This window comes from Somniosus microcephalus, chromosome 11 (assembly GCF_052327205.1).
Source record: "Somniosus microcephalus isolate GS21.2 chromosome 11, FLI_Smic_1.0, whole genome shotgun sequence".
Lineage (NCBI taxonomy): Eukaryota > Metazoa > Chordata > Chondrichthyes > Squaliformes > Somniosidae > Somniosus > Somniosus microcephalus.
Genome location: NC_140997.1, coordinates 92,082,295 through 92,106,954, shown reverse-complemented (window position 1 = coordinate 92,106,954; position 24,660 = coordinate 92,082,295). Strand labels below are relative to the sequence as shown.

Below are 24,660 nucleotides of genomic sequence, written 5' to 3'. Positions count from 1 at the left end.
TAGATCAAGACAAAGGCAATTGAGACACTACCTTGGTTTTAATCTTGACTGCTGAACATTTGATTTCTTTGTGTATGTTTCAACCCATTTGAGATCCTCTTTAAATTTGGCCCAATAATGGCAAATCACCTATTAAAGTGTGAAATAGTGGCAATTAAAGGGACAGGCAAAACAGAACATGTGTACAGTGATTTAAGTGATTTAGCCAGTAATGCACATGGTTTGTCATCCGAGGTTTCCACTGGCCTGTTCTTGAGTTGTAGAATCTAACTGTTTGAGATTGATGTAACTGAACCTTAAACAGTGACTAATGCCAGCCTCCTTTTGTTGCTTTGTTGAACTCAGCAGTATTTTGTGTGCAGAGCTGTGGCTGTATGAGCTGCTGGACAGAAAAAAATCACAGGCAAGATTTTAATTGGCACCAGCAAGGAATTCAGGATGTACTAGATCCAGATACTGTTCTCAGCTGTTTCGCTTTTAAAACTTGTGTCTGTACTTCAAATAAACACCGTGCATGGACAGTTTTGTCTCCAGGAACATATCCGACTGATGCGGACAGCCTGTGAGTGAATGATTCACTTCAACCACACTCTGACATTGCTGAACAATTTGCAGGGTTTACATTGTCTGTGGTAATAAATGTCATGAGCAGTAACTTTAAGCCAAAGTATAAATCAACAGATCTTCTCAGTTAACAGATTTTTTACTCATCTCACGCCAGAGGCCATTTTACTTGCCAAATTAAATGGGAAATATTGAGTCACCGGCGAAGGGAATTAACCACTGATGTGGCACAGTACTGTAGCAATTCAGATACTGGCACTGTTACAAGACAGTGTTAATGTGTCGCAGATGCCATCTTATTGCAGTGCATATGTTCATAATTGCCATCTCCAAATCTCGTCAAGCTTTTAAGAAAAAATCTTTACTTACCCAGCCGAATGGTCCACTGGTCAGTGTCCCTTCTTAATCAAGTTGACCAAAGTTTTTTAGAAATCTGACCCAGTTAAGCCGGGTGTGTCCCTGTGAGCAGGAAGTCTGCCAGTAGAGCAGATACCAGACTGCCATATTGGTATTTTATAGGGTATAATGATTGCAGGAGAATTCAGATTGATATTAATTTTATGTGTAGTTCAAGACGAAAGCGGTTGAGACACTAGCTTGATTTTAGTTTCGACTGCCAGAAGTTTTATCTCTTTGTATGTGTAAACCCATTTGACATAATATTTTTAAGTCGTATACTATTGCAACTCGATTAAATGCTTTTTTTCTTCCAGAATGCATATATGTCAATTTTTTGTTATTATTTGAGTGAGAGTGCGTGTGTTTGTACATAAAGATGAATGAACTTGCTGGTGCCATTCAGAACCTTGCAGTGAGGCAGGAGCTTGGGTGTGTGTGAATGAGAGAGCCAACAAGAGGGCGTCAGCTCACGCTCTTCATCCACCTATTGGTTGTTTCTGTTTCTTTATGGTCATGTGGACACAGTTAAATTCACAGCAGTGCCAAGCTTTTACCCGAAAGCAGTGTCCGGTTATAACCATGGACAGCAATATTGTTCTAAGTATGGAATAACCTTTTGAAAGTGTGGTTCCAGTAAATGTAACAGGAATTTGTTTTTATATAAAAACCCTCTTACAATTTAGTAAGTGCTTAATATCAGGGATTGCACTCAAATTTATTAACGTACAGTCCAGTCCTTGGGGGGTTGCACATATTAAAAGTGACGCAAAATGATTTGAGTAGGTGCACAGCCCTTCCATTTTGTGAATTTAGGATTCCTAAAGAAATTATAGGACTGGGATCAGTTAACAGCATCTACTTTAAGTGTGTTAATTACACTGGTGACTCTTTTTACAAGCTATATATGTATTGTAGCCACTGTGGCATTCACCTGTTCAATTTACCACATCTCTTTTGTAACCCCAGATGAGTATAAAATCCTGTTGCCAAATTATAATTTTTTATGTTCCAGTGCAACTTCTGATGTATTATTGTAAATCACAATCTGCATAAGACTCCCATTTAAGAAAAAGACTAGCTATATAATTAAACCATTTACAGGAACCACACAATGTTTCCTTAGGTCTAAGGGTGCCACAATTTTGAGAATAATTATTTAAATTCAGTTAACTTGTGTTTTGGTAAAATTATTACTTAAGATCGGCGACTATAGGAATATTTGAAATGTCCCTTAAACAGTAGGAGGGTCACTGTTTCTGTTCAGAATCTGCTAAGTTAAATCACAGTTGAGAGCTTAGCTGCCACTGTTGAGCATTTATTAAGCTAGAGAATGTACTCTATTTACAGATTCTTCTTAGCTAACGCAGTAAAATCATCATTTTGTCATCGTTTTACTGCTGCACAAATGTTGGAAAGAGAATTATAACTCTGGAGTAAATATTGCAATATAACCAACCTCTTCAGGGAAAGGTTACCCTGAATATAAAAGTGTACAATGCCCCAGTGATAAACTTTGCAGAACATTATCCTGTGAGGCAAACACATTCTACCACTGTTGTCCATCTTGAGGCTTTTCAAAAATAGTTCTGATTTTTAATTTTTATTCTGTTAGTGAAACTATGAGCTACTGATGCCCATAGCCTAATGCTATGTTGCAACACTTGCATTGCAGCATGTTCAAATCCGAGCAGAGGACCGTGTTTCTCTGCAAACAAGTCTAAGCTGCAACAGGCTTGAGTGTCTTGTCTAAGGTGCAAGAGATTCTACCGCAGGGAAAAGCTGGCAGCCCCAGCTGATGGCAGTCAGTGTTACTTGCCTCCAGCTGCCTGATCCATGGAGCAGCAGAGATGCGGGAGACTGTGGAGGAGTCTACACCCTGCTGTCGTCTGTCTCATGACACCGTCCTGGAATTGTGTGCGTGTGTACGGAGTTATCTGGGCACAACGTAATTCCTGCATCCCAAGATGTACTGCGCAGAAAAGGCAGTTTAGCCTCTCCTTGTAGTACCAACAACTAGATAACCACAAATGCATGAAAAATGGAACTGAAAGGTAAGTCTGCTTTAAATTACCTGACACGTTAGGCATTGTTTTTGTTAGGGCATGTTCTTAATTTGTAAATCACAGAAACTCTGATTTTGTTGTAACATTAGATTTGTAGATTGTGGCACCCTTAGTTCTAATTTATCTGCATATATCTGCTGTGTAATATTTGGTACTGCTTTGTGGATGCATTCACATTCCCTTTGCTCACCCCTCGCCTTCAAACTCCTGTAAATCTTTGTCTTGCATAGTTACCCTTTTACTACAGGTGACCAGATTTGCTTTGTTCTGTGGCCATGCAGCTTATCGCAGCCCAGTCAGCTTCTTTGTTATTTTATCACTCAAATTTTTAGCATGCATTTTGGTTTTCTAATGGCCTAGAGTGCACTGTCAGGTCTAACGCAGCAATGGTTCCCCTCTTGATTCAGATATCAATAACTGCATCCAAATTAAGGAGCTGAATTATAAATAGTTCAAATTTTACATTGAAGTTTTTTGTTTTAGAAATGTTTTCTGAGGATTTAAAATCAAAACAAAACTGGAAGAGGCTAGAAAAAAATTACAACGCAAGTAGGAATACTAAAAGCAAGTAACAGGAACTTGGGAACAGGAAAAGGCTGTTCAGCCCCTCGAGCCTGCTCTGCCATTCAATTAGATCATGGCTGATCTGTACCTCAACTCTATCTTTGCTCCATATCCCTTGATACTCTTGCCTAACAAAAATCTATCAATCTCGGTGTGGGAGATTTCAGTTGATCCCCAGCATCCACAGCCTTGTAGGGGAGCAAGTTCCTTATTTCCACTACCCTTACACTTCCACAGCAAGCAACTCCTGGAGTGGTTTTCCCTGATAGGTTTTTGTTGAAAAAATATCCCCATTGCAGGGATATCCGCATTTACAAAACCATGCATAACTGAAGGCTTTTCAGCATACTTGCTGGGCAGATTCGAGATATAGTGCCCTTCATTTTGGCCTACTTGATCAGGGCTCTTGGTTCAGCACCAGTGAGTCTTCTCCAGGTGATTAGTTGGTTGGGATAGAAACGGGGCAAGTTCAGCCTTGGTGCTTAACCTTGCGTGAGATGCACTGGCCAAGCTCCTCATCTTGCAGATTTTTTTTAAACTCATGCAAAACCAAGCCATTAAATAGGTTATAAAATATTATTTGTCGTGATTGGTCCACAATAGATTTCTTAAAGCAACAAACACTCATGACAATTCAGAAACTTCAAATGCTGTATGTTACATGACATTCAAATATTAATTGAGGATTTGAATGATGGCATATACATTTGTGATTTGTCAGTTTAATATAACTCCAGTATAAGTTAGTCCTATTTTGGCAATGCGTTTGCCAAGGCATTCCATTGAATGACTGGATGCTGGAATCTGCCCATTTTTAGAGGGTGATTAAAAAAAATGGGGGGAGGGGCACTTATAGGACAAGTTTGTGCAGTTTTTTTTAATTAACAGTTTAGTTGCAAACAGAATACTCCATGAAATGTTCTGAACTGTGGAATGAATCGCTCATACATTGCAAATTTTCTCTATATGGGACCATGGTGTTTTGACCTCTGTCTTGCTTACCTGCTGATTCCAATGAGGCCAGGTTTCCCCCATTGTTTAAAAATGCTCCTGGGCAGAATGCACTATTCAAAGTACAGTACCTGAGCCATAAAATACTCTCCAAGGTCTCGGGATCATGATTTGGCAACCCAGAACTATGTACCTCACCTAGGATGACAGTTATTGTGAAACCAGGCCATGGTGGGCTCTAGAAACAAGCAGGAAGGAGGCCAAATGCCACCACTTGTGTGGGCAAAATTTAAAATGTGCTGATTGAATTTCTGCATAGCAGCATGCAGTTCAGAATATTGATTGAGATTCAGCTTGGCAAACTGTATCTTTTAACTTATTTAGGAGAGTCCTCTTAAGTCATTGGCAATTAAGTGAAAATTTAAAAGTAAATGTAAACCCACTGGGACTTAGTGCAGTAATGGGTTATTGCCCTGCTGTGCAAGCACAGTAACCATAAACCAGCCCAAGAAACATGCTAAAGATTGATTGTTAAAAGCACTAGTAATCCAAAAGATGCAACATGCCCTTGAATCAAATTTTAATGATTTAATTATGTAGTGGTGTTGCTTTTTAACCTATCCAATGAGACCAAATGCTAATCTATGCTTTGCCTTGGCTTTCTGCTCTGTGTTGTCTTGGTGTTCCGTCTTACTTTGTCTGTGCTGTTTGTTCCTCCCCTTTTTTTCTTAACCCTCCCCTCCCCATTGTCCACATTGACCTGACCCAACCTGGTAAAACACCACACTGACCCGTAATCTCATCAATCAACCAACCAATCCTCTCGCCGTGGTGATCTGCCTTCCTCTCTGATTGGTGGCTCCGTTGCTGGGCTGGCTGTGTTGTGTGGACGAACAGTTCACCCAAATATGGCCTTCTTGCTGACAGGTATCACTTCTGTGAGAAGTGCTTCAACGAGATCCAAGGCGACAGTGTCACTCTGGGTGACGATCCTGCACAACCGCAAACGTAAGTAACGATTTTACTTGTTTTCTGTATTTTGCCATTTCCTGTGTAAAATGGAATTAGCGATGGCCACCTCGACCGTTTTATGTCCACATTTTTCAAGAAATATATCCTGACCTGAGAGCTTGTTTTCTCAAATATCCCCTGCTGTGCAGGACTGGAACATTTTTGGAATCGTGGCCTAGGATGAATAAGAATGAAAGGTTGGTGGGAAACTTTTATTTTGCCGAATTCACAATTGTGTTTGTTAAGAATTAGCAGTGGTTCTTGCATATATTAAAAGTACTGCAGTCCAATTAAAATGTATTGCGTGTGTTGGACACTAATCTCTGTAAGCCTTCGATCTGTACACAGAAAGGTGCTTTTGAGTTTGTACACTTTCCACCCATACATGAAATTCAGAACTTTTTTGATCGTTGGGGCAGTTCTTGTAAATTGTGGATAGTCACCAATCACTGGAATGCTGCTGGTTATGTCTGCAGTAGAACTTGTGTTACATTAAACATTCAAGTGTTCTCAAATGAAATTAACTTGAACATTGTATGCAGCCAACCTGAGAATTTCCTGCATTTGAGACGGACTAAGTTTGATGTGTCCTGTACTCTATGTGTAACCTACTCAGAAGTCCGTTGCCTCTTTTACTTTCATTGAACTTTCATCTGCCACAAGTAAGCTGCCATCAAAATAGGAAAAAAAAAATGAGACACCGTCCAATTAAGAGTTTGGCACCTTGCACAGTAATTCTCTTTCGCCCAAGAAGGGTATCTCGGTTCTTTAAAAGGTCCCAGTAGAAAAGAGAAATGATGGATACAACCTTGGTTCTTTTTCTCCCATTGGCAGCAGCCTTTAATACTGGAAAATGTTGCAATCAGCTTGTCTAACAAGTCCTAGGTCTTTCTGAATAGTTCTTTTAAAAGTTTGGAAATTAATCCTTGCCTTTTTAAACACGTTTTCTCACTTTGCAAAATCATCAGCTTCAACTTTTAAGACCCTGAACCAAACCTTCTTATTATTTTTGCATTCTAAATTGGCCATGGCCTACTTCGCTTCAATTGATGCCTTATTCTGTTCAGCTCATGGACTTTGGTACCAGTTTGAAGAACTGCCCATCTTGCCTTGTTTCCATGGATTGCGACCCATGGGAAGAGTTTGTTCACATTTTGCAGAATTTCACAGGCTATACGTATAAAATTCTGACAGGGCTAGACAGACTGGATGCAGGGAGGATGTTTCCCCTGGCTGGGGGGGGGTTCTAGAATGAGGGGGTCACAGTCTCAGGATACAGGGTAGGATATTTAGGACTGAGGAGAAATTTCTTCACTCAAAGGGGGGTGAACCAGTGGAATTCTCTACCACAGAAGGCTGTGGAGGCCAAGTCACTGAATATATTTAAGAAGGAGATAGATAGATTTCTAGACGCAAAAGGCGTCAAGGGGTATGGGGAGAGAGCGGGAATATGTTATTGAGATAGAGGATCAGCCATGATATTGAATGATGGAGCAGGCTCGAAGGGCCGAATGGCCTACTCCTGTTCCTATTTTTCTATGTTTCTATACTGAACTCAGCAATAGGGACCCACTGAGAGTGTTGAATTTGCTGGAAAGATATTCTCCAAATGCAGTTTCCTTCAACACCTAACACAAGGGTTGCAGCTTGGGTCAGATCAGAGGATTGAACAAAAGGGGCACTAAAATTGTCCAAAAGAGCAGCACCTATTTAGTGGGGCAATGGTTCTCGCAACTGCCTACAGCTAAAGCCACATGACATCAAGTTCTGTTATTCCAGCATCTACTGAGATTAGAGCAGGAAATGCTCACGTTAAAAGGTGTCATTTGATGCAGTTTTCTATAATGTGCTCATTGACAAACCCTCAACTGAACCTTGTCTTGGTGACTTTACCATTTCCATCCTGCACCATTGCATTCAGCATGGCACTCGCTGGTTGTTATACTGACTCCAAACAGACATCTGCAGTCTAACTTAGCATGCAGATTGGCATGTGCATCAGCACTGGTGCTGATTGATCTATCTGCTGTTGTCTTATGCCACCAAAAGGCATTAGGCTCTAAATTCAGATCCTGAGATAAATTGAAAATGCAGCCCATTATACAATCTTTCCTCCTCTCTGCCATCACATTATCCAACTGTCTCCTAAATGATTCCAGCTTTGTTTTCCTGCACTAACTTACCCAGAACAACACTTACAAGTGTTGATCACTCTTTGTGTGAAGAACTTCCTCATAGTCCTAAATTTGCCATTCACCAGTTTCAGTGTATGCCTTCTTGTCCTACTGTCATTTACCTTGTTGTAGTGCTTTGGATTCATCTTTTCTGTACCTTTATTAATATATATCTGTATGTAAGATCCCCCTTTCAGTTTCTCCCTTTCAAGACAGAAGTGATCAAGTTTCTCCAGCCTCTCCTTATAACCTAATCAAATATTAGGGATCAGCCTTGTGACTGGTATCTGCATCACTACCTGGACTTGAAGGTTTCCTTTATATCTTAATGATCAAAAATTGACATACTACTTTAAGGTGCAATCTGACTAGAGCACTGCACAGTTTCGGCATGATAGCCTCCCACTTACGTTCTACAGTATAATTGATCTTGCTATCTACTTTGTTGATTGTTGCCCTACAGTCTACTAACAGACCTAGATAGCTTTGATCTCCACCATTACCTAGTTTGGCAGAATGTTTGTCACTTTTTTTCCAATGTGGCCTCATGTCAGCTTCTTTCACAATGATTCGCGGACTTTCCCCTCACAGGTTGGATTGCTCACTGCAAGGAGCACCGAACTTGCTGCAGGTGTCCAGGCACTTTAAATGAGTTCGGAGAGATTTTTTAGCACTCGCCCTCCATCTGAGTGTAACACCACTGTAATGAGGTACATAAACACACAAAGCCTTAATACTGGTCACTGCACTTCAAAAATATTATTATAATTCATTGTGTGAAGAACCTTGAAGTGTTTCAACCAATATGGTTCTGTATAAATGCACATTTATTTTCAATACATTCATCTCTTGCTCCAGAGAATCAGGGCCATCAGATATAGCCCTGGTGTTGAAACTACCATCATTTTTCCTGTTCAAAACTTTGGGAGAAAGTAGAATGTCGCAGCAAAAATCCCTTGAGCAGAGATGGCATCCAGTCACATGAAAAGAGATTGTGTCTAGACAGAGCCCATCTTACTTTCAATAAATGGTGTAACCCAGAAATACGCTTGTGGCAACCATCTATTCTGCTGTAGGAGTCAGTTGAGACAGACAAACCATAGTATGAGGTGATCTTTCGATATCCTGGGTTAGGGAAGTTTCTCTATACAGTTTTCTCTCGTATCCAACATCATCCTTATAATCCAGCCAGGGATGATAGCAGTAATTCTGGGAACTGCATCAGCCACAATCACCGAAGACTTCTTAGCTCTGTTGAAATTCACTATCAGTCAACTCACTCAGATCACATGCCAACAGGTCATATATCGGGTGGAGGGGCAGGTCTACCACAGCACACATAGAGGCTCCATGTGACAGTGCTGCCCTTAAAAAGGCCATTTTAGTTGCCTAACATTTCCACCCTTCAGTCTGCATATCCATTTGATCTCCAGAAATGCTTATATTTAAAGTTTTATACTGTCAATCAGAAATCGTTTGTTGCTATCTGGACAATTCCAACTTCTTTGGTTGTGAAATCCCAGCTGTTGTCATATTCTAGTTCGTAGAGGGAAATGTTCCCTTTAATTTTTGGGGGGTGAACGGCCCCTTTAACAGGCTTCGTGACCCATTCAAATTTCCACACATGCGCGGTTTTTCCATTCAAAAGCCGATGAGTGTCTGTGTGGGACCTCCAGACAGCTGCATGGCCGCGCAGCTTAAAGGGAACATTGGTAGATGGTTCATGCAGCAATTCATATCATCGAATCTTACAGCTCAGAAGGAGACCATTCGGCTCATCGTGCCCATGCCGGCTCTTTGAAAGAGGTACCCAATTAGTCCCACTCCCCACTCTTTCCTCACAGCCCTGCAATTTCCTCCCTTTCAAGTATTTATCCAATTCCCTTTTGAAAGTTACTATTGAATCTGCTTCTACCTCCCTCTCAGACAATGCATTCCAGATCATCATAACTCGCTGCATTAAAAAAAAGTTCTCTTCATCTCCCCTCTGACTCTTTTGCTAATTGAGGTGGAAGCTGCCACCTACTTTTGTCAGGGAATTCAATTCATGAACACTCAATACTTGATCTCATCAAAGGTATCTGGAAAATTATTTCTTCTGATTGGTTTGCATGTGAAGGTACATTATTTCCCTTCAGTGCAGGTTTTCCTTGAATGTAGTTCTGTTATTCTGTCACTTCCCCATAAGGAGGGAGAGGAAGTTAAGTGAGATGCATCCTAAGTTGCTGTCATGTACTTCTTATTGACGGTTTCAGAAGTTGCATGTAGAGGCCTGGGTGAAAGTAACCTGCCTGTACTTTGGGCCACACAGATTGTGTGCAAGTTTATTGTGTTGCAAACAAAATAGAATATTGCATGTGGGGTGGGAGGGTGTGGGGTGGAAGCATGCAGATGTGGTATGCTATGTAAGCACTGTACTAAGAATCTAGAGTGGGGCAAATTGTGGTGTATTGTTTCGTGAAACTGAACCGCTTGTTATTTTTTTTGCCTTTCCACAGAACCATTTCAAAAGATCAGTTTGAAAAGAAGAAAAATGATACATTGGATCCTGAGCCGTAAGTGTCCTGCTTGTTCATTTCTTCCAGTCACTTGGAATTATTATTTGACCTGTTGTTGGTTGCTTCCTTTATCCCTAGTTTGGCAGTCAAGACTTTGGTCAGCTTAGTAGCTTTTCTAGTTTCCTGTTCCAATTTGAATTCTCTGATTGCAGTTATGAGCACTCTTCAGGGATTGCTAATGAATTATCCTAATTTTAATTATTCAGGCAGTTTGCAGTTATTGCACCCTATCTTACAATAATTAAAAGAACACAGTCATTTAAAGGCAGGTCTTGGTTAGAAGCTAGAATCATTTTCAGTGTGTATGCTTGACTCCTACTAATTCGCTTCCAGACCGGCCACAGAGTTTACAGCAGGTTATTTGTAGCCCTTTCTTGTTGCTTTAAAATTGAGTTATGTATTTGGTAAAGTTATCAACTTGGATGATTAATGTGCAAAAAGAATGTTACATTTGCAGAATTGGGCACCTGACACTTTATTTTCTCATTTTAGTTTTGTTGAATGTAAAGAATGTGGCCGCAAAATGCATCAAATTTGCGTTCTCCATAATGAAACTATCTGGCCTTCGGGGTAAGTATTATTGTTTAGTCATTAGGTTACATGCTTTCTAACTGATTTTTGGGTTAAAGGTTTCTGATCATGATCGGTTCAGACCAAGAGCCCTTCAGCCCATTTGATCTCATCCTCCCAAGGTATTAATCCTTCCATCGTCCCTTGCAATTTCTGGCTGTTTCTTAAATGAGTTTGGTGTACTGGCCTCAAATGCCCTACCAGGCAGCCCATTCCAATTGTTTGATAAATGCTTCCTGACATCTGCCCCACATTTTCTGCCATTTCCACCTGTCCTGGCATATCTGAAAGTGTTGTTTAGGGTTTGCTTTACCCCGTTAAGTATCTCGTATCTATATATTGTCCCTGCTGAGCTATCTCTCTTTGAGGCTAAAGAATCCTAACTTAATATCGTTCTCGTGGCTTTTAACATGAGTTCTTATTGCTCTGTACAGCCTTGGCCAGAATGGACCGCTTGCGTAGTGTCAACCAGAACTGCACATAGCACTCCTGGACCGTTGCCAGGGCTACTGCACCGCCTAACGTGACCTCGGGGAGGGGGGGGTGTTGAACTCAGTTGATTTGCCAACATAACGTAACATCCTGTTTGCTTTGCTTTTTCCTGCTGGCACTCTTCAGATATGATGAGTGACAAGTCACCCTATACCCCTAACATCTGTCATCTGTGAATTTATCTATTTTGTATTGCACCTGGGATTCTGAATACTTTATGTATACCGGGAAGGGTCAACAACAACTTGTATTTATATATCCCACAATGGAACCGTTCCACTGAATACCCCGTCCCCTCCCAACCTTGCTCCTGTTACAACTACACCGAGGTTCCTTCATTTTAACCAGGTTTTAATCTTTGTCTTAACCACGTAAAAGAGTGTGACTTTGTAACGGTGTGTATCCTTTTGGGAGTCAAGATACATTCATATGACTTACCACGTGCCTCCCCGCAGTCCAGATCAGTTTGGGACATCACCTCATAAATAATCTTGCGTTGGTCAGGTAAGATCTCCCTCCCACCCCCGCCCCTACCCATTTGTAAAGTTGTTGTTTTGGCTGTCGTAGATTGTGACAGCTGATTTTGTTATAACGCCGCCTTGATCTACAACCTCCCGGTCAATCAGTGTCCTCCGTCCCTGGCAGTTAGTAATGCAAGGGCTGCACAGCCACACCAGAACCTCTGACTTGCAATATTCAGACAAACTCTTCAAGGCTGTTTTGATCTGCTCTGCATGCTTGTTTTGTTGATTCATCGGTTTGTTAAAGCTAATGAATATTAGAGCACAGTCAGCTCCCATATCAGGCACTCCTGATGGGGCAACTTTTATCAACTGTAATACTGGAGGAAGGACTTTGTTTTGAGGCCTAATGTGACCATTTTTCTTTTTCCTACCTCTGGATATATCACTCTGTATTTTTACTGAATGATAAATTTATCTATTTCCTTTGAGTGGTTCAACTGACCCAGTATTTACTCAAAGTCTTAAGGAGTAACTCTAAATAAGTTACAGATCAGTTGCTACAGATGGCCTGCTGCCAATTTAAAAAAATTGTCTCCCTTGTATATAGAAAATTAACTAAGATCTACAAAGGGGATGGGGGGAACAGGTAAAATTAATTTAATATCCTGTCTTTGTCTTTTAGATGATACCTAACTGCAGAATTTAACTGTGCAGATGCTTTGTATGCAAACTACCATTTTTTATATGAAATTTCTCTCTACAGCTTTGCTTGTGACAATTGCTTGAAGAAAACGGGTAAAACGAGGAAGGAAAACAAATTCAGCTCTAAAAGTAAGTATTTCAACGCTTCGAGAGTTTAGCTCTTGTATCTGTGGTGGACTGGTATTGCTGGTATTTGATTATCGGCTAAAATGGCTTGTTTAGTGCCATCAAATCTCTCTGCCTTCACAATGCATTGTTTAGTATGAGTGTAACACTGTCACGATCATTGGATCCCAATTTTCACCATTTATCGTCATTTGGTTCTGAAGAGTCGAGGAACAGTAGCAATGGGGCATGTGGGAGTGTGAGGTGAATTTTACAGTGCAATTAATGACAGAGACGGAAAAGAATTGGAGAGAAGGGTTATAATAGATAAGAAAGAGTACAACGTAAGTTAAAATAAGAAAGCAGACAATTGGGAACGAGAGTGAGGGGAAAGCTACAATGGAGCAAGCACAGGCGATGCCATTGAAGGTCAAGGAGAGATGGCTGGGCTTTTTTTGTTTAAAAATGGTCATTACCCGGCTTGAACCCATAACCTTCTGACTCGGGTGAGAGTGCTACCCTTGAGCCAAGCTGACATCTTTTTAAATGTATTTTTGAAGGGCGTTTTGGAGACTGTATTCCATTATATGAGACCTGCAACCATCATGATGAAGGATTGGCATCTGTGACTGGTGCAGTGCTGGGTTACTATATTATCTATGTTTAGGAGTCCTTTAAGACTGTGAAATGAGTATTTGGTTCTTGAACCCTGAGTTGGATGCAGTTAAATTGAGTTGTAACTATTGCACAAAGGTGCAAACACACATTACACTATAAACCAAATCGTGATCAAGCTCAATGGAAAAACCCAGCTTGGGATTTTCCGTGGAGCCGACGGGGAATTTGGACCATCTCTCAACAATTAGACTGATAATGAGCCTAACCAGATATAGTTGGAAACTAGATCTCATTTAACCTCTGGTTGCCACTACAATTAAATAGCCTTAAACCAATAAATACACGGTAGAGTAGGATGTGAATTCTACTGAATTGTTATAAGCAGGGGTGTTGTTCACGCCTTATTATTGTGTTTTGTACTTTTGAAGCTTCTCGTCTGAAACAGTCTGGGAGCACGGGGATTTAGCAGCTTGAAATTCCTACCCGAATGCATGAATAGGAACATGGTATCACGTCAGAGCAATTTCTGTATCACATGCCTCCTCCCTGTTTTCCCTCCAACCAGCAGTTTTGAAATATAAGACACAATGACAAAGTGTGACTTGGAGATACTAACATTTACATAAGAACATAAGAAATAGGAGCAGGAGTAGGCCATACGGCCCCTCGGGCCTGCTCCGCCATTCAATAGGATCATAGCTGATCTGAATCTAGACTCGCGTCCACTTCCCTGCCCTCTCCCCATAACCCCTAATTCCCTTATCTGCTAGGAAAATGTCCATCGTCATTTTAAATGTATTTAATGTTGCAGCTTCCACAGCTCTCTGGGGTAGCAAATTCCATAGATTTACTACCCTCTGAGTGAAGAAGTTTCTCCTCATCTCAGTTTTGAAAGGGCAGCCCTTTATTCTAAGATTATGCCCCCTAGTTCTAGTCTCACCCATCAGTGGAAACATCCTCACCGCATCCACCTGATCAAGCCCCCTCACAATCTTATATGTTTCGATAAGATCGCCTCTCATTCTTCTGAACTCCAATGAGTAGAGTCCCAACCGACTCAACCTTTCCTCATACGTCAACCCCCTCATCTCTGGAATCAACCGAGTGAACCTTCTCTGAACCGCCTCGAGAGCAAGTATATCTTTTCTTAAATATGGAAACCAAAACTGCACGCAGTATTCCAGGTGTGGCCTCACCAATACCCTGTATAACTGCAGCAAGACTTCCCTGTTTTTATACTCCATCCCCCTTGCAATAAAAGCCAAGATTCCATTGGCCTTCCTGATCACCTGCTGCACCTGCATACTAATTTTTTGTGTTTCATGCACCAGGACCCCCGATCCCTTTGCACTGTAGCACTTTGCAGTTTCTCTCCATTTAGATAATAACTTGCTCTTTGATTTTTTCTGCAAAAGTGCATAACCTCACACTTTCCAACATTATATTGCATCTGCCAAATCTCTGCCCACTCACTTAGCCTGTCCATGTCCTTTTGCAGGTTTTTTATGTCCTCCTCACTCACTGCTTTCCCTCCCATCTTTGTATCGTCGGCAAACTTGGATATGTTGCACTCGGTCCCTTCCTCCAAATTGTTAATATAGATTGTAAAGAGTTGGGGTCCCAGCACTGACCCCTGCGGAACACCACTAGTTACTGATTGCCAGCCCGAGAACGAACCATTTATCCCAACTCTTTGTTTTTTGTTAGATAGCCAATCTTCCACCCATGCCAGTATATTACCCCTAATCCTGTGATTTTTTTTATCTTGATCAGTAATCTTTTGTGTGGAACCTTGTCAAATGCCTTTTGGAAGTCCAAATACACTACATCCACCGGTTCCCCTTTATCCACACTGTATGTTACATCCTCAAAAGAATTCGAGCAAATTTGTCAAACAAGACTTCCCCTTCGTAAAACCATGCTGACTCTGTCCTATTAAATTATGTTTATCCAAATGCTCTGTTACTGTTTCCTTAATAATGGGCTCCAACATTTTGCCAACCACAGATGTTAGGCTAACTGGTCTATAGTTTCCAGCTTTTTGTCTACTTCCCTTCTTAAATAAGGGTGTTACATTAGCAGTTTTCCAATCTGCCAGGACCTTTCCTGAGTCCAGGGAGTTCTGGAAAATGATCACCAATGCATCCACAATCCCTACCGCCACTTCTCTCAAGACCCTAGGATGTAGGCCATCAGGTCCGGGGGATTTATCCGCCTTAAGTCCCATTATTTTACTGAGTACCATCTCCTTAGTGATTTTAATCGTGTTTAGCTCCTCTTTCCCCCCCAATTGCCCCCTGTTTGTCCAGTGTTGGGATATTTTTAGTGTCCTCTACTGTAAAGACTGACACAAAATATTTGTTCAGCGTCTTTGCCATCTCCATGTTCCCCACCACTAGTTTCCCGGTCCCATCCTCTAAGGGACCAACGTTCACTTTAGCCACCCTTTTTCTTTTTATATAGCTGTAGAAACTCTTGCTATCTGTTTTTATATTTTTTGCTAGTTTACTTTCATAATCTATCTTCCCTTTCTTAATTAATCTTTTAGTTATTGTTTGCTGGCTTTTAAATGCTTCCCAATCTTCTATCCTCCCACTAGATTTGGCTACTTTATATGCCCTTGTTTTCAGTCGAATACTATCCTTTATTACTTTACTAAGCCACGGATGGCTGTCTTTTCTTTTACTCCCCTTTTTCCTCAGTGGAATATATTTATCTTGAAAGATGTGAACTATCTCCTTGAATGTAGACCACTGCTCTTGTACCGCCTTACACTTTAATCTGCTTTCCCAGTCCACTTTAGTCAATTCTACTCTCATACCTTCATAGTCTCCTTTATTTAAGCTTAGTACGCTGGTTTGAGATCCAACTCTCGCCCTCAAACTGAATTTGGAATTCAACCATATTATGGTCACTCATTCCAAGGGGATCCTTTACTAGGACATTTTTTATTAATCCTGTCTCATTGCACAGGACCAGATCTAAGATTGCCTGCCCCCTGGTTGGTTCAGTTACATACTGCTCAAGGAACCCGTCCCTAATACACTCTATGAACTCTTCCTCAATGCTGCCATGCCCAATTTGATTAGTCCAGTCAATATGAAAGTTAAAATCCCCCATGATTATAGCTGTTCCCTTATTACAAGCCCCAACTATTTCCTGATTTATACTCCGACCAACAGAGTTGCAACTGTTCGGACCCCACTGCTACCTTGCTCTATTGCCTTCTCCGCTGTCATTTTTATTTTTCGCTCTCTTAAAACCTCCCCCCCCCCCCCCCCCCCCCACTAATTAGTTTAAAGCCCTCTCTACAGCCCTAGTTAAAATAATGTGACAATGCAGTAGAGTACACTGCCTTTTAGGTAACCAAATTAGTACATGGCTGAATTAAAAATGGATTCTGATTGAGCCTCAGTCATTAATTGTTAGTGAAGGCCTTTGAACTGAAGAATCTGCATTGTAAATTCTCAAATAGTCAGCATGCATTGTCACCCATTGCTATATATAGCATGAGCTGCCAGAATTTCACCCAAGAAACTCGAAAGATCCATGGTTCTTATAAGCAGATCAGTATTACAATGTGGCTGTTCACCACAATTCTATCCTTTGTGCTAACTGCACCCACAATGTCTCCTGCCCCACAAGAGGGGAGAACACACTGGATCAAGTCTACACGAGCATTGTAGACGCTTATAAGGCCATTCCCTGCCCCCACCTTGGGAAGTCTGATCACCTCTCCCTGTTTCTAGCCCCGGCATACAAACCGCTCATCAAAAGAGGGAGAACATCAGTGAGAGCAGTGAAAGTATGGCCAGAGGGGGCAGTATCGGAGCTTCAGGACTGCTTCGAACGCACTGATTGGGGCATGTTTGCCCATAATGACATCGAGGAATACGCATCCACAGTGCTATTCTACATCAACAGCTGCGTCGAGGTCGTCACGACCCATAAAAATATCAGGACATACCCCAACCAGAAACCCTGGATGAACGGAGAGGGCCGCTCACTGTTGAAAGCACGCGACGCAGCATTTAAATCTGGCGACGCGGCGGCTTACAGTGCAGCTAGGACCAACCTAAAAAAGGGTATCAGGACTGCCAAAGGGAAACAGACACTGCGGATAGAGGATCACTTCCGCAACAACTCGGACCCCCGGCGCATGTGGCAGGGCATCCAGTCCATCACTGACTACAAGGGCAAAAACACCAGTCCCCCGGTTAGCGATGCCTCCCTTCTGGAGGAGCTTAACTTCTACGCTCGCTTCGACAGGGACAACAGGGAGCCGGCTACCAAAGCCTTGCCACCCCCGGAAGACCAGGTGTTCACTCTGTCGACCTCCGACGTAAGGGGTGTTCTACGCGGAGTGAACACACGAAAGGCTGCTGGACCGGATAGCATCCCTGGACGGGTACTCGAGGAATGTGCTGATCAGCTGGCTGATGTCTTCACCGCCATCTTCAATCTGTCATTGGCCCAGGCAGTAGTCCCTACATGCTTCAAGACCGCTACCATTATTCCTGTGCCAAAACAAACGGCTGTGACGTGCCTGAACGACTATCGACCTGTCGCACTCTCACCCATCATAATGAAGTGTTTCGAGAGACTGGTTTTAGCCCACATCAAAGCCAGTGTTCCTGCCTCCCTTGACCAACACCAGTTTGCCTATCGTGCAAACAGATCAACAGAGGATGCAATCACAACTGCTCTACACTCGGCACTGAATCACCTAGATGGTAAGGAGACCTACATCAGAATGCTGTTCATAGACTACAGCTCCGCATTCAACACTCGTCCCCAACAAGCTGGCCTCCAAACTCTTGGCCTGAACACTTCCCTCTGCAACTGGACCCTGGACTTCCTAACAAACAGACCCCAGTCTGTCAAATTAGGTAACCACACCTCCACCCCCCCCCGACCCTGAACACAGGGGCCCCACAAGGATGTGTGCTGAGCCCCCTCCTCTACTCCCTCTTCACCCACGACTGTGTGGCTGTTAATGGTTCCAACACCATCATCAAGTTTGCGGATGACACCACGGTAGTAGGCCAGATCACCAACAACGATGAGTCAGCCTACAGGGAGGAGGTCCAGCATCTCGTGAAGTGGTGCGCCGATAACAACCTGGCCCTTAACACCAAGAAAACAAAAGAAATCATTGTGGACTTCAGGAAGTCCAAAGGCGGAAGTCACACCCCCATCCACATCAATGGGGCTGTGGTGGAAAGGGTGGACAGCTTTAAGTTCCTCGGAGTCCACATCACGGAAGACCTCTCCTGGTCCCTCAACACCTCCTCTCTGGTGAAGAAGGCCCAGCAGCGCCTATATTTCCTAAGGAGGCTGAAGGGATGTAATCTGTCACCCCTGATCCTCTCTAACTTTTACCGCTGCACTATAGAGAGCATCCTGACAAACTGTATCACAGTATGGTATGGCAGCTGTAGCTACTATGACCGGAAAGCCCTGCAGCGGGTAGTCAAAACTGCCCAACGCATTACCGGCACCCGGCTACCGACCATAGAGCACATATACCAGAAACGCTGTCTACGGAGGTCACGGTCCATCATCAAAGACCCTACCCACCCCAGCCACAGTCTGTTCGCCCTCCTGCCATCTGGGAGACACTACAGATGCATTCGCACCCGTACGACCAGATTTAGGAACAGCTTCTTTCCCAGGGCTGTCATCCTACTGAACTCCACAAATAAACTCTAAAGCCTGCACATCTGCCAATGCACTTTATTATGGTTATATTTATGTTAATATACTACAAGCCAAATGTATGTTGAATGTTTAAATGTCTTAATCCAAATGTACACTCTCGGGAGCCGCAAGCCTACATTTCGTTGTACTGCACTTGTGCACTAACAATGACAATAGTTGATTTGATTTGATTTGAATCTTTCTCCTTTCAGCAATACAATATTTAAATGATCAAACGCTTGCCCGCCCGTTCTCAGTGCTATCTCTTGTTGCTGATTTTAAAGCTGTATCTATCCCGCTGGACTGCTCCTTGTTTTTTAATCAGCAGTGGGAAACGGCGCTGGAGGAGTGGAGTGGACCACACCGGACCAACAGCTGACAGTGGGAGCTGTTGGGAATATGTTGCTGCTGCATCCACTTTGACAGAATTGCTTCACTGGGCAGGAAACCTGAGGGAAGATATGACCCGTGTACAAAATGACCATCTCCCCTTTCTTTTAGCCCCACATAGGAACAAAAATTGCTGGTGCATAAATATGTACTGATAGATTTTGAATCCTGGTGATATACCATATGGCTGCCACACCTCAAATGTCACATTGCTTTATATCAACTCAGATCATAATGTACCTTCCAGGAAGTCAGAGGTTTTTTCTAACTTGAGAAATGGGCAGTTTGTAACCTGAATTTCACTGTGCTTCTGATGTGTTTGCTTATGCTAAGTTTCTGTTCATAGGGCTACAAACAACCAGGTTAGGGAATCATTTAGAAGACAGAGTGAACAAATTTTTGCGACGTCAGAACCATCCAGAGGCTGGAGAAGTGTATGTTCGTGTGGTATCCAGCTCCGATAAAACTGTGGAAGTTAAACCAGGAATGAAAAGCAGGCAAGTAAAGCAATCACCTGGAGGTTATTCAGTACATTCTCTGTACATGAAGCATTGAAAGATATGGCTACTTGAGAGTTTTATAATTTTCTGCCTGAGAATAGTGTACGTGTCAAAACTCAGGTGGGAGCTGAACTGGTGCCTGCAGATGATGATGATGTGGAGAGGGTGCATGTAAATCAGGAGAGGAGGAGACCACAGATAAATGCTGCAGACAGGACAAGGGGGGGGGGGTGGGTGGGTAATGCACCAGAGTAATTCATTTGTGGCTTTGAAGAGGGCCATTTCAATGCTGTGAGCAGGGCAGAAGTGGGTCAAACGGAATTTTGAGAGAGCATGACAAGAGAATACAAAGAAATTAGGAGAGAAGTTCAAAAAACAATTAGAAAGGCATAGAGGAACTATGAAATTAAATTATCAAGGAACATAAAACAAAATAGTAAAATACTTTACAGGCACATAAATGAAAACAGGAAAGTCGGGATGGGAATAAGGCCATTAAGGGATGGGCAGAATAATATCACAAGCAGCGATAGAGAGATGGCAGAAATATTAAATTATTACTTTGCTTCAGTATTTACTAGGGAGACAGAACAGGTGGACATGACATCGGATGATGAGATTAGAAATGAGGTAACTGCATTTAAAATAAAAAGAGGAGATATATTAAATAAACTAATCAGATTCAAAGAGGATAAAACCCCTGGTCCGAACGGATTATATCCGCGCATTTTAAAAGAATCTAGGGAAGAGATAGCAAAGGCATTACACACATTTAATGATTCGTTAGAACAAGGTGTAGTGCCAGTTGACTGGTGGATCGCTAACGTAATACCTATATTTAAGAAAGGGAGATAGAACATGTCCAGGGAACTATAGGCCAGTCAGCTTAACATCGGTGGTATGAAAAATACTGGAACCCCTACTAAAGGAGAAAATAGAAGAACATCTAGAAACCAAAAATATAATAATGAATAGTCAGCATGGATTTCAAAAGGGAAAATGTTGCTTGTCCAACCTCATTTTTGAAGAGGTAAGAGAGTAGACAAGGATAATGCAGTAGATGTCATTTATCTAGATTTTCAAAAGGACTTTGATAAGATACCACATAATAGACTAATGAATAAGGTCAGAGCATATGGAGTCAGGGGACAAGTAGCAGAATGGATAACTAGTTGGCTTCAAAATAGAAAGCAGAGAATAGGAGCAAAGGATAGCTATTCAGAGTGGCAGAAGGTGGGACGTGGTGTTCCACAAGGATCAGTGCTGTTGTTCACAATTTATATTAATAATTTAGACTTTGGAATCGAAAACACAATTACTAAATTTGCAGGTGACACCAAATTGGGGGGGGGTAGTCAAAACTGAGGAGGACTGCAACAAATTACAGGAGGACATTAATAAACTTGAAGAATGGGCATATAATTGGCAAATGAAATTCAACACAGATAAATGTGAGGTTATTACATTTTGGTAAGAAAAATAGGGAGGCCACATATTACTTGGAAAATACCAATCCAAGTGGGGTAGAAGAGCAAAGGGATCTCTGAGTACAAATACACAAATCACTGAAAGTAGCGACAGGTTAACAAAGCCATAAAAAAATCAAACCAAGCACTAGGGTTCATTTCTAGAGGGATTGAATTGAAAAGTAGAGAAGTTGTGCTAAACTTGTATCGAACTTTGGTTAGACCACACTTGGAGTACTGCGGAGAGCTCTGGTCGCCATATTATAGAAAGGATAATGAGGCACTGGAGAGGGTGCAAAAAAGATTTACATGGATGATACCAGAAATGCGAAGTTATACCTATCAAGAAAGGATGAACAGGCTGGGGGTCTCTTTTTCTCTTGAAAAGAGAAGGCTGAGGGGTGACCTAATAGAGGTCTTTAAAATTATGAAAGGTTTTGATAGAGTAGATACAGAGAGAGTGTTTCCACTTGTGGGAAGAGCAAAACTAGAGGCCATCAATATGATAGTCATCAAGAAATCAAATAGGGAATTCAGAATTAACTTCTTTACCCAGAGTGGTGAGAATGTGGAACTTGCTACCACAGGGAATGGTTGAAGCGAATACCATAGATGCATTTAAGGGACGATTAGATAAGCATATGAGGGAGAAGGGAATGGGGGGGTTATGCTGATAGAGTTAGATGAGGAAAGACAGGAGGAGGCTCGAGTGGAGCATACCACCTTCTTCTTAGGCAGCCCCTCGGAACCGAGGATGACTTGCTTCCACATTAAAAATGAGTTCGCAGGTGACTGATGAGCCCAATGCGGGACCTACAGTCTCTGTCACAGGTGGGGCAGACGGTGGTTGAAGGGGCGGGTGGGTGGGGTGCTTGGGTTGACGTGCGCTCTTTGCGCTGCCTGCACTTGGCTTCCGCTTGCTCCCGGCGAAGAGACTCAAGGTGTTCGGCACCTTCCTGGGTGCTTCTCCTCCACTTTGTGCGGTCTTGGGCCAGGCATAACGCCGGCATGGACTGGTTGTGCTGAATGTCTTGTTTCTGTGCTGTATTTCCTATGTAATCTTTTGTAATGTAATGTAATGGATACTGCCCTGGGAGCAATGGTATGTCCGAGGACCTCAGAGAGGCAAGCAAGGTTAAGAACATAAATAGGAGCAGGAGTAGGCCATTTGGCCCTTCGAGCCTGCTCTGCCATTCAGTAAGATCATGGCTGATCTTCTACCTCATCTCTACTTTCCTGCACTATCCCCATATCCCTTGATTACCTTAATATTCAAAAATCTATCGATCTCTGTCTTGAATATACTCAATGACTGAGCCTCCACATCCCTCTGGGGTAGAGAATTCCAAAGATTCACCACCATCTGAGTGAAGAAATTTCTCCTCATTTCAGTCCTAAATGGCTGACCCCTTATTCTGAGACTGTGATCCCTGGTTCTGGACTCCCCAGCCAGGGGAAACATCCTCCCTGCATCTACCTAAGAATCTTGTATGTTTCAATGAGATCACCTCTTATTCTTCTAAACTCTAGGGTATATAGGCCTAGTCTACTCAATCTCTCCTCATAGGACAATCCCCCCATCCCAGGAACCAGTCTGGTGAACCTTCATTGCACTTCCTTAGGTAAGCAGACCAAAACTGTACACAATACTTCAGGTGTGGTCTCACCAGGGCCCTATATAATTGCAGTAAGACGTCTTTACTCTTGTACTCAAATCCTCTTGTAATAAAGGCCAACATACCATTTGCTTTCCTGATTGCTTGATGTACCTGCATGTTACAAAGAAGGTTCACTCGGTTAATCTCGGGGATGAGGGGATGGACATATGAGGAGAGGTTGAGTAGATTGGGACTCTACTCATTGGAGTTCAGAAGAATGAGAGGCGATCTTATTGAAACATATAAGATTGTGAAGGGGTTGGATCGGGTGGATGCAGGGAAGATGTTCCCGATGATGGGTGAAACTAGAACTAGGGGGCATAGTCTTAGAATAAGGGGCTGCTCTTTCAAAACTGAGATGAGGAGGAACTACTTCACTCAGAGGGTGGTAGGTCCATGGAATATGCTGCCCCAAAAAACTGTAGAAGCTACATCATTACATAAATTTAAAACAGAAATAGACAGTTTCCTAGAAGTAAAGGGAATTAAGGGTTATGGGGAGCGGGCAGGAATTTGGACATGAATCTAGGTTCGGATCGGTCATGGCCCTGTGGGTAGCGGAGCGGGCCCAGGGGCCGTGTAGCCTGATGCTGCTCCTATTTCGTGTGTCTAATTCTGTTAGATGCAGGAGATGGTTCTGTGATAGTGGATTGGCAGTTAGGATCAGATCAGCCATGATCTTATTGAATGGCGGAGCAGGCTCGAGGGGCCGATTGGCCTACTCCTGCTCCTATTTCTTATGTTCTTATATTAACTTTAAGTGATTTGTGTACAAGGACACCCAGGTCCCTCTGAACACCAACATTTCCCAATCTCTCACCATTTAAAAAATACTCTGCTTTTCCTACCAAAGTCTCTACATTATATTCCATTTGCCCACTCACTTAGCCGATTTATATCCCCTTGAAGCCGCCTTGCATCATCCTCACAACTTACATTCCCACCCAGCTTTGTATCATCAGCAAACTTGGATATACAGGTAGACTACCCTTTATCCGGACTTCCGAAAACCGAAACCCTCTAAAAACCGAAGGTTTTTTCGTTCAGCGTAAGTCGTGCGTACGAACGAAAAAACCTTCGGTTTTTAGAGGGTTCCGGTTTCGGAAGTTCGGATAAAGGGTAAGTCGTGCGCACGACCCCCCGCCGACCCCCCTGTGGACCCCGCCAGCCCCGACAACCGCGGGCCCCGACAACCGCCGACCCCCCCCCCCCCCGCGGGCCCCGACCCCCGCCGACCCCGACTGACTTACGCTGAGCGTCAGCGTAAGTCGTGCGCACGACCCCCCGCCGACCCACCTTCCGAAATCCGAAATTCTCCTTTATCCGAAACTCGGCTGGTCCCGAGGTTTTCGGATAAAGGATAGTCTACCTGTATCACATTTGGTCCCCTCATCCAAATCATTGATGTAGATTGTGAATAGCTGAGGCCCAAGCACTGATCCTTGCGGTACCCCACTAGATATAGCCTGCCAACCTGAAAATGACCTGTTTATTCCTACTGTCTGTTTTCTGTCCGTTAACCAATCCTCAATCCATGCTAGTATATTACCCCCAATCCCATGAGCCCTAATTTTGTTTAATAACCTCTTGTGTGGCACCTTATCGAATGCCTTCTGAAAATCTATATACACCACATCCACTGGTTCCCCGTTATCTATTCTGCTAGTTACAACTTCAAAAAAATCTAAGATTTGTCAAACACGATTTCCCT

At 42.7% G+C, this 24,660-nt stretch overlaps 1 protein-coding gene across 8 annotated transcripts in view; it reads left to right on the top strand.

The window, feature by feature from the left end:
* Positions 1 to 24,660, top strand: part of crebbpb (CREB binding lysine acetyltransferase b) — a 155,948-nt gene that overhangs the window by 106,567 nt on the left and 24,721 nt on the right. For 4 of the 8 annotated variants that reach the window (XM_086001006.1, XM_086001001.1, XM_086001002.1 and 1 more), the window contains exons 20-25: positions 5,439 to 5,549; positions 5,702 to 5,749; positions 10,225 to 10,281; positions 10,777 to 10,854; positions 12,574 to 12,641; positions 19,672 to 19,822. In XM_086001006.1, the coding sequence (XP_085857132.1) occupies positions 5,439 to 5,549; positions 5,702 to 5,749; positions 10,225 to 10,281; positions 10,777 to 10,854; positions 12,574 to 12,641; positions 19,672 to 19,822 (513 nt within the window). The remainder of the gene's footprint in view (positions 1 to 5,438; positions 5,550 to 5,701; positions 5,750 to 10,224; positions 10,282 to 10,776; positions 10,855 to 12,573; positions 12,642 to 19,671; positions 19,823 to 24,660) is intronic. The other 4 variants (XM_086001007.1, XM_086001005.1, XM_086001003.1 and 1 more) reach the window with 3 other exon arrangements.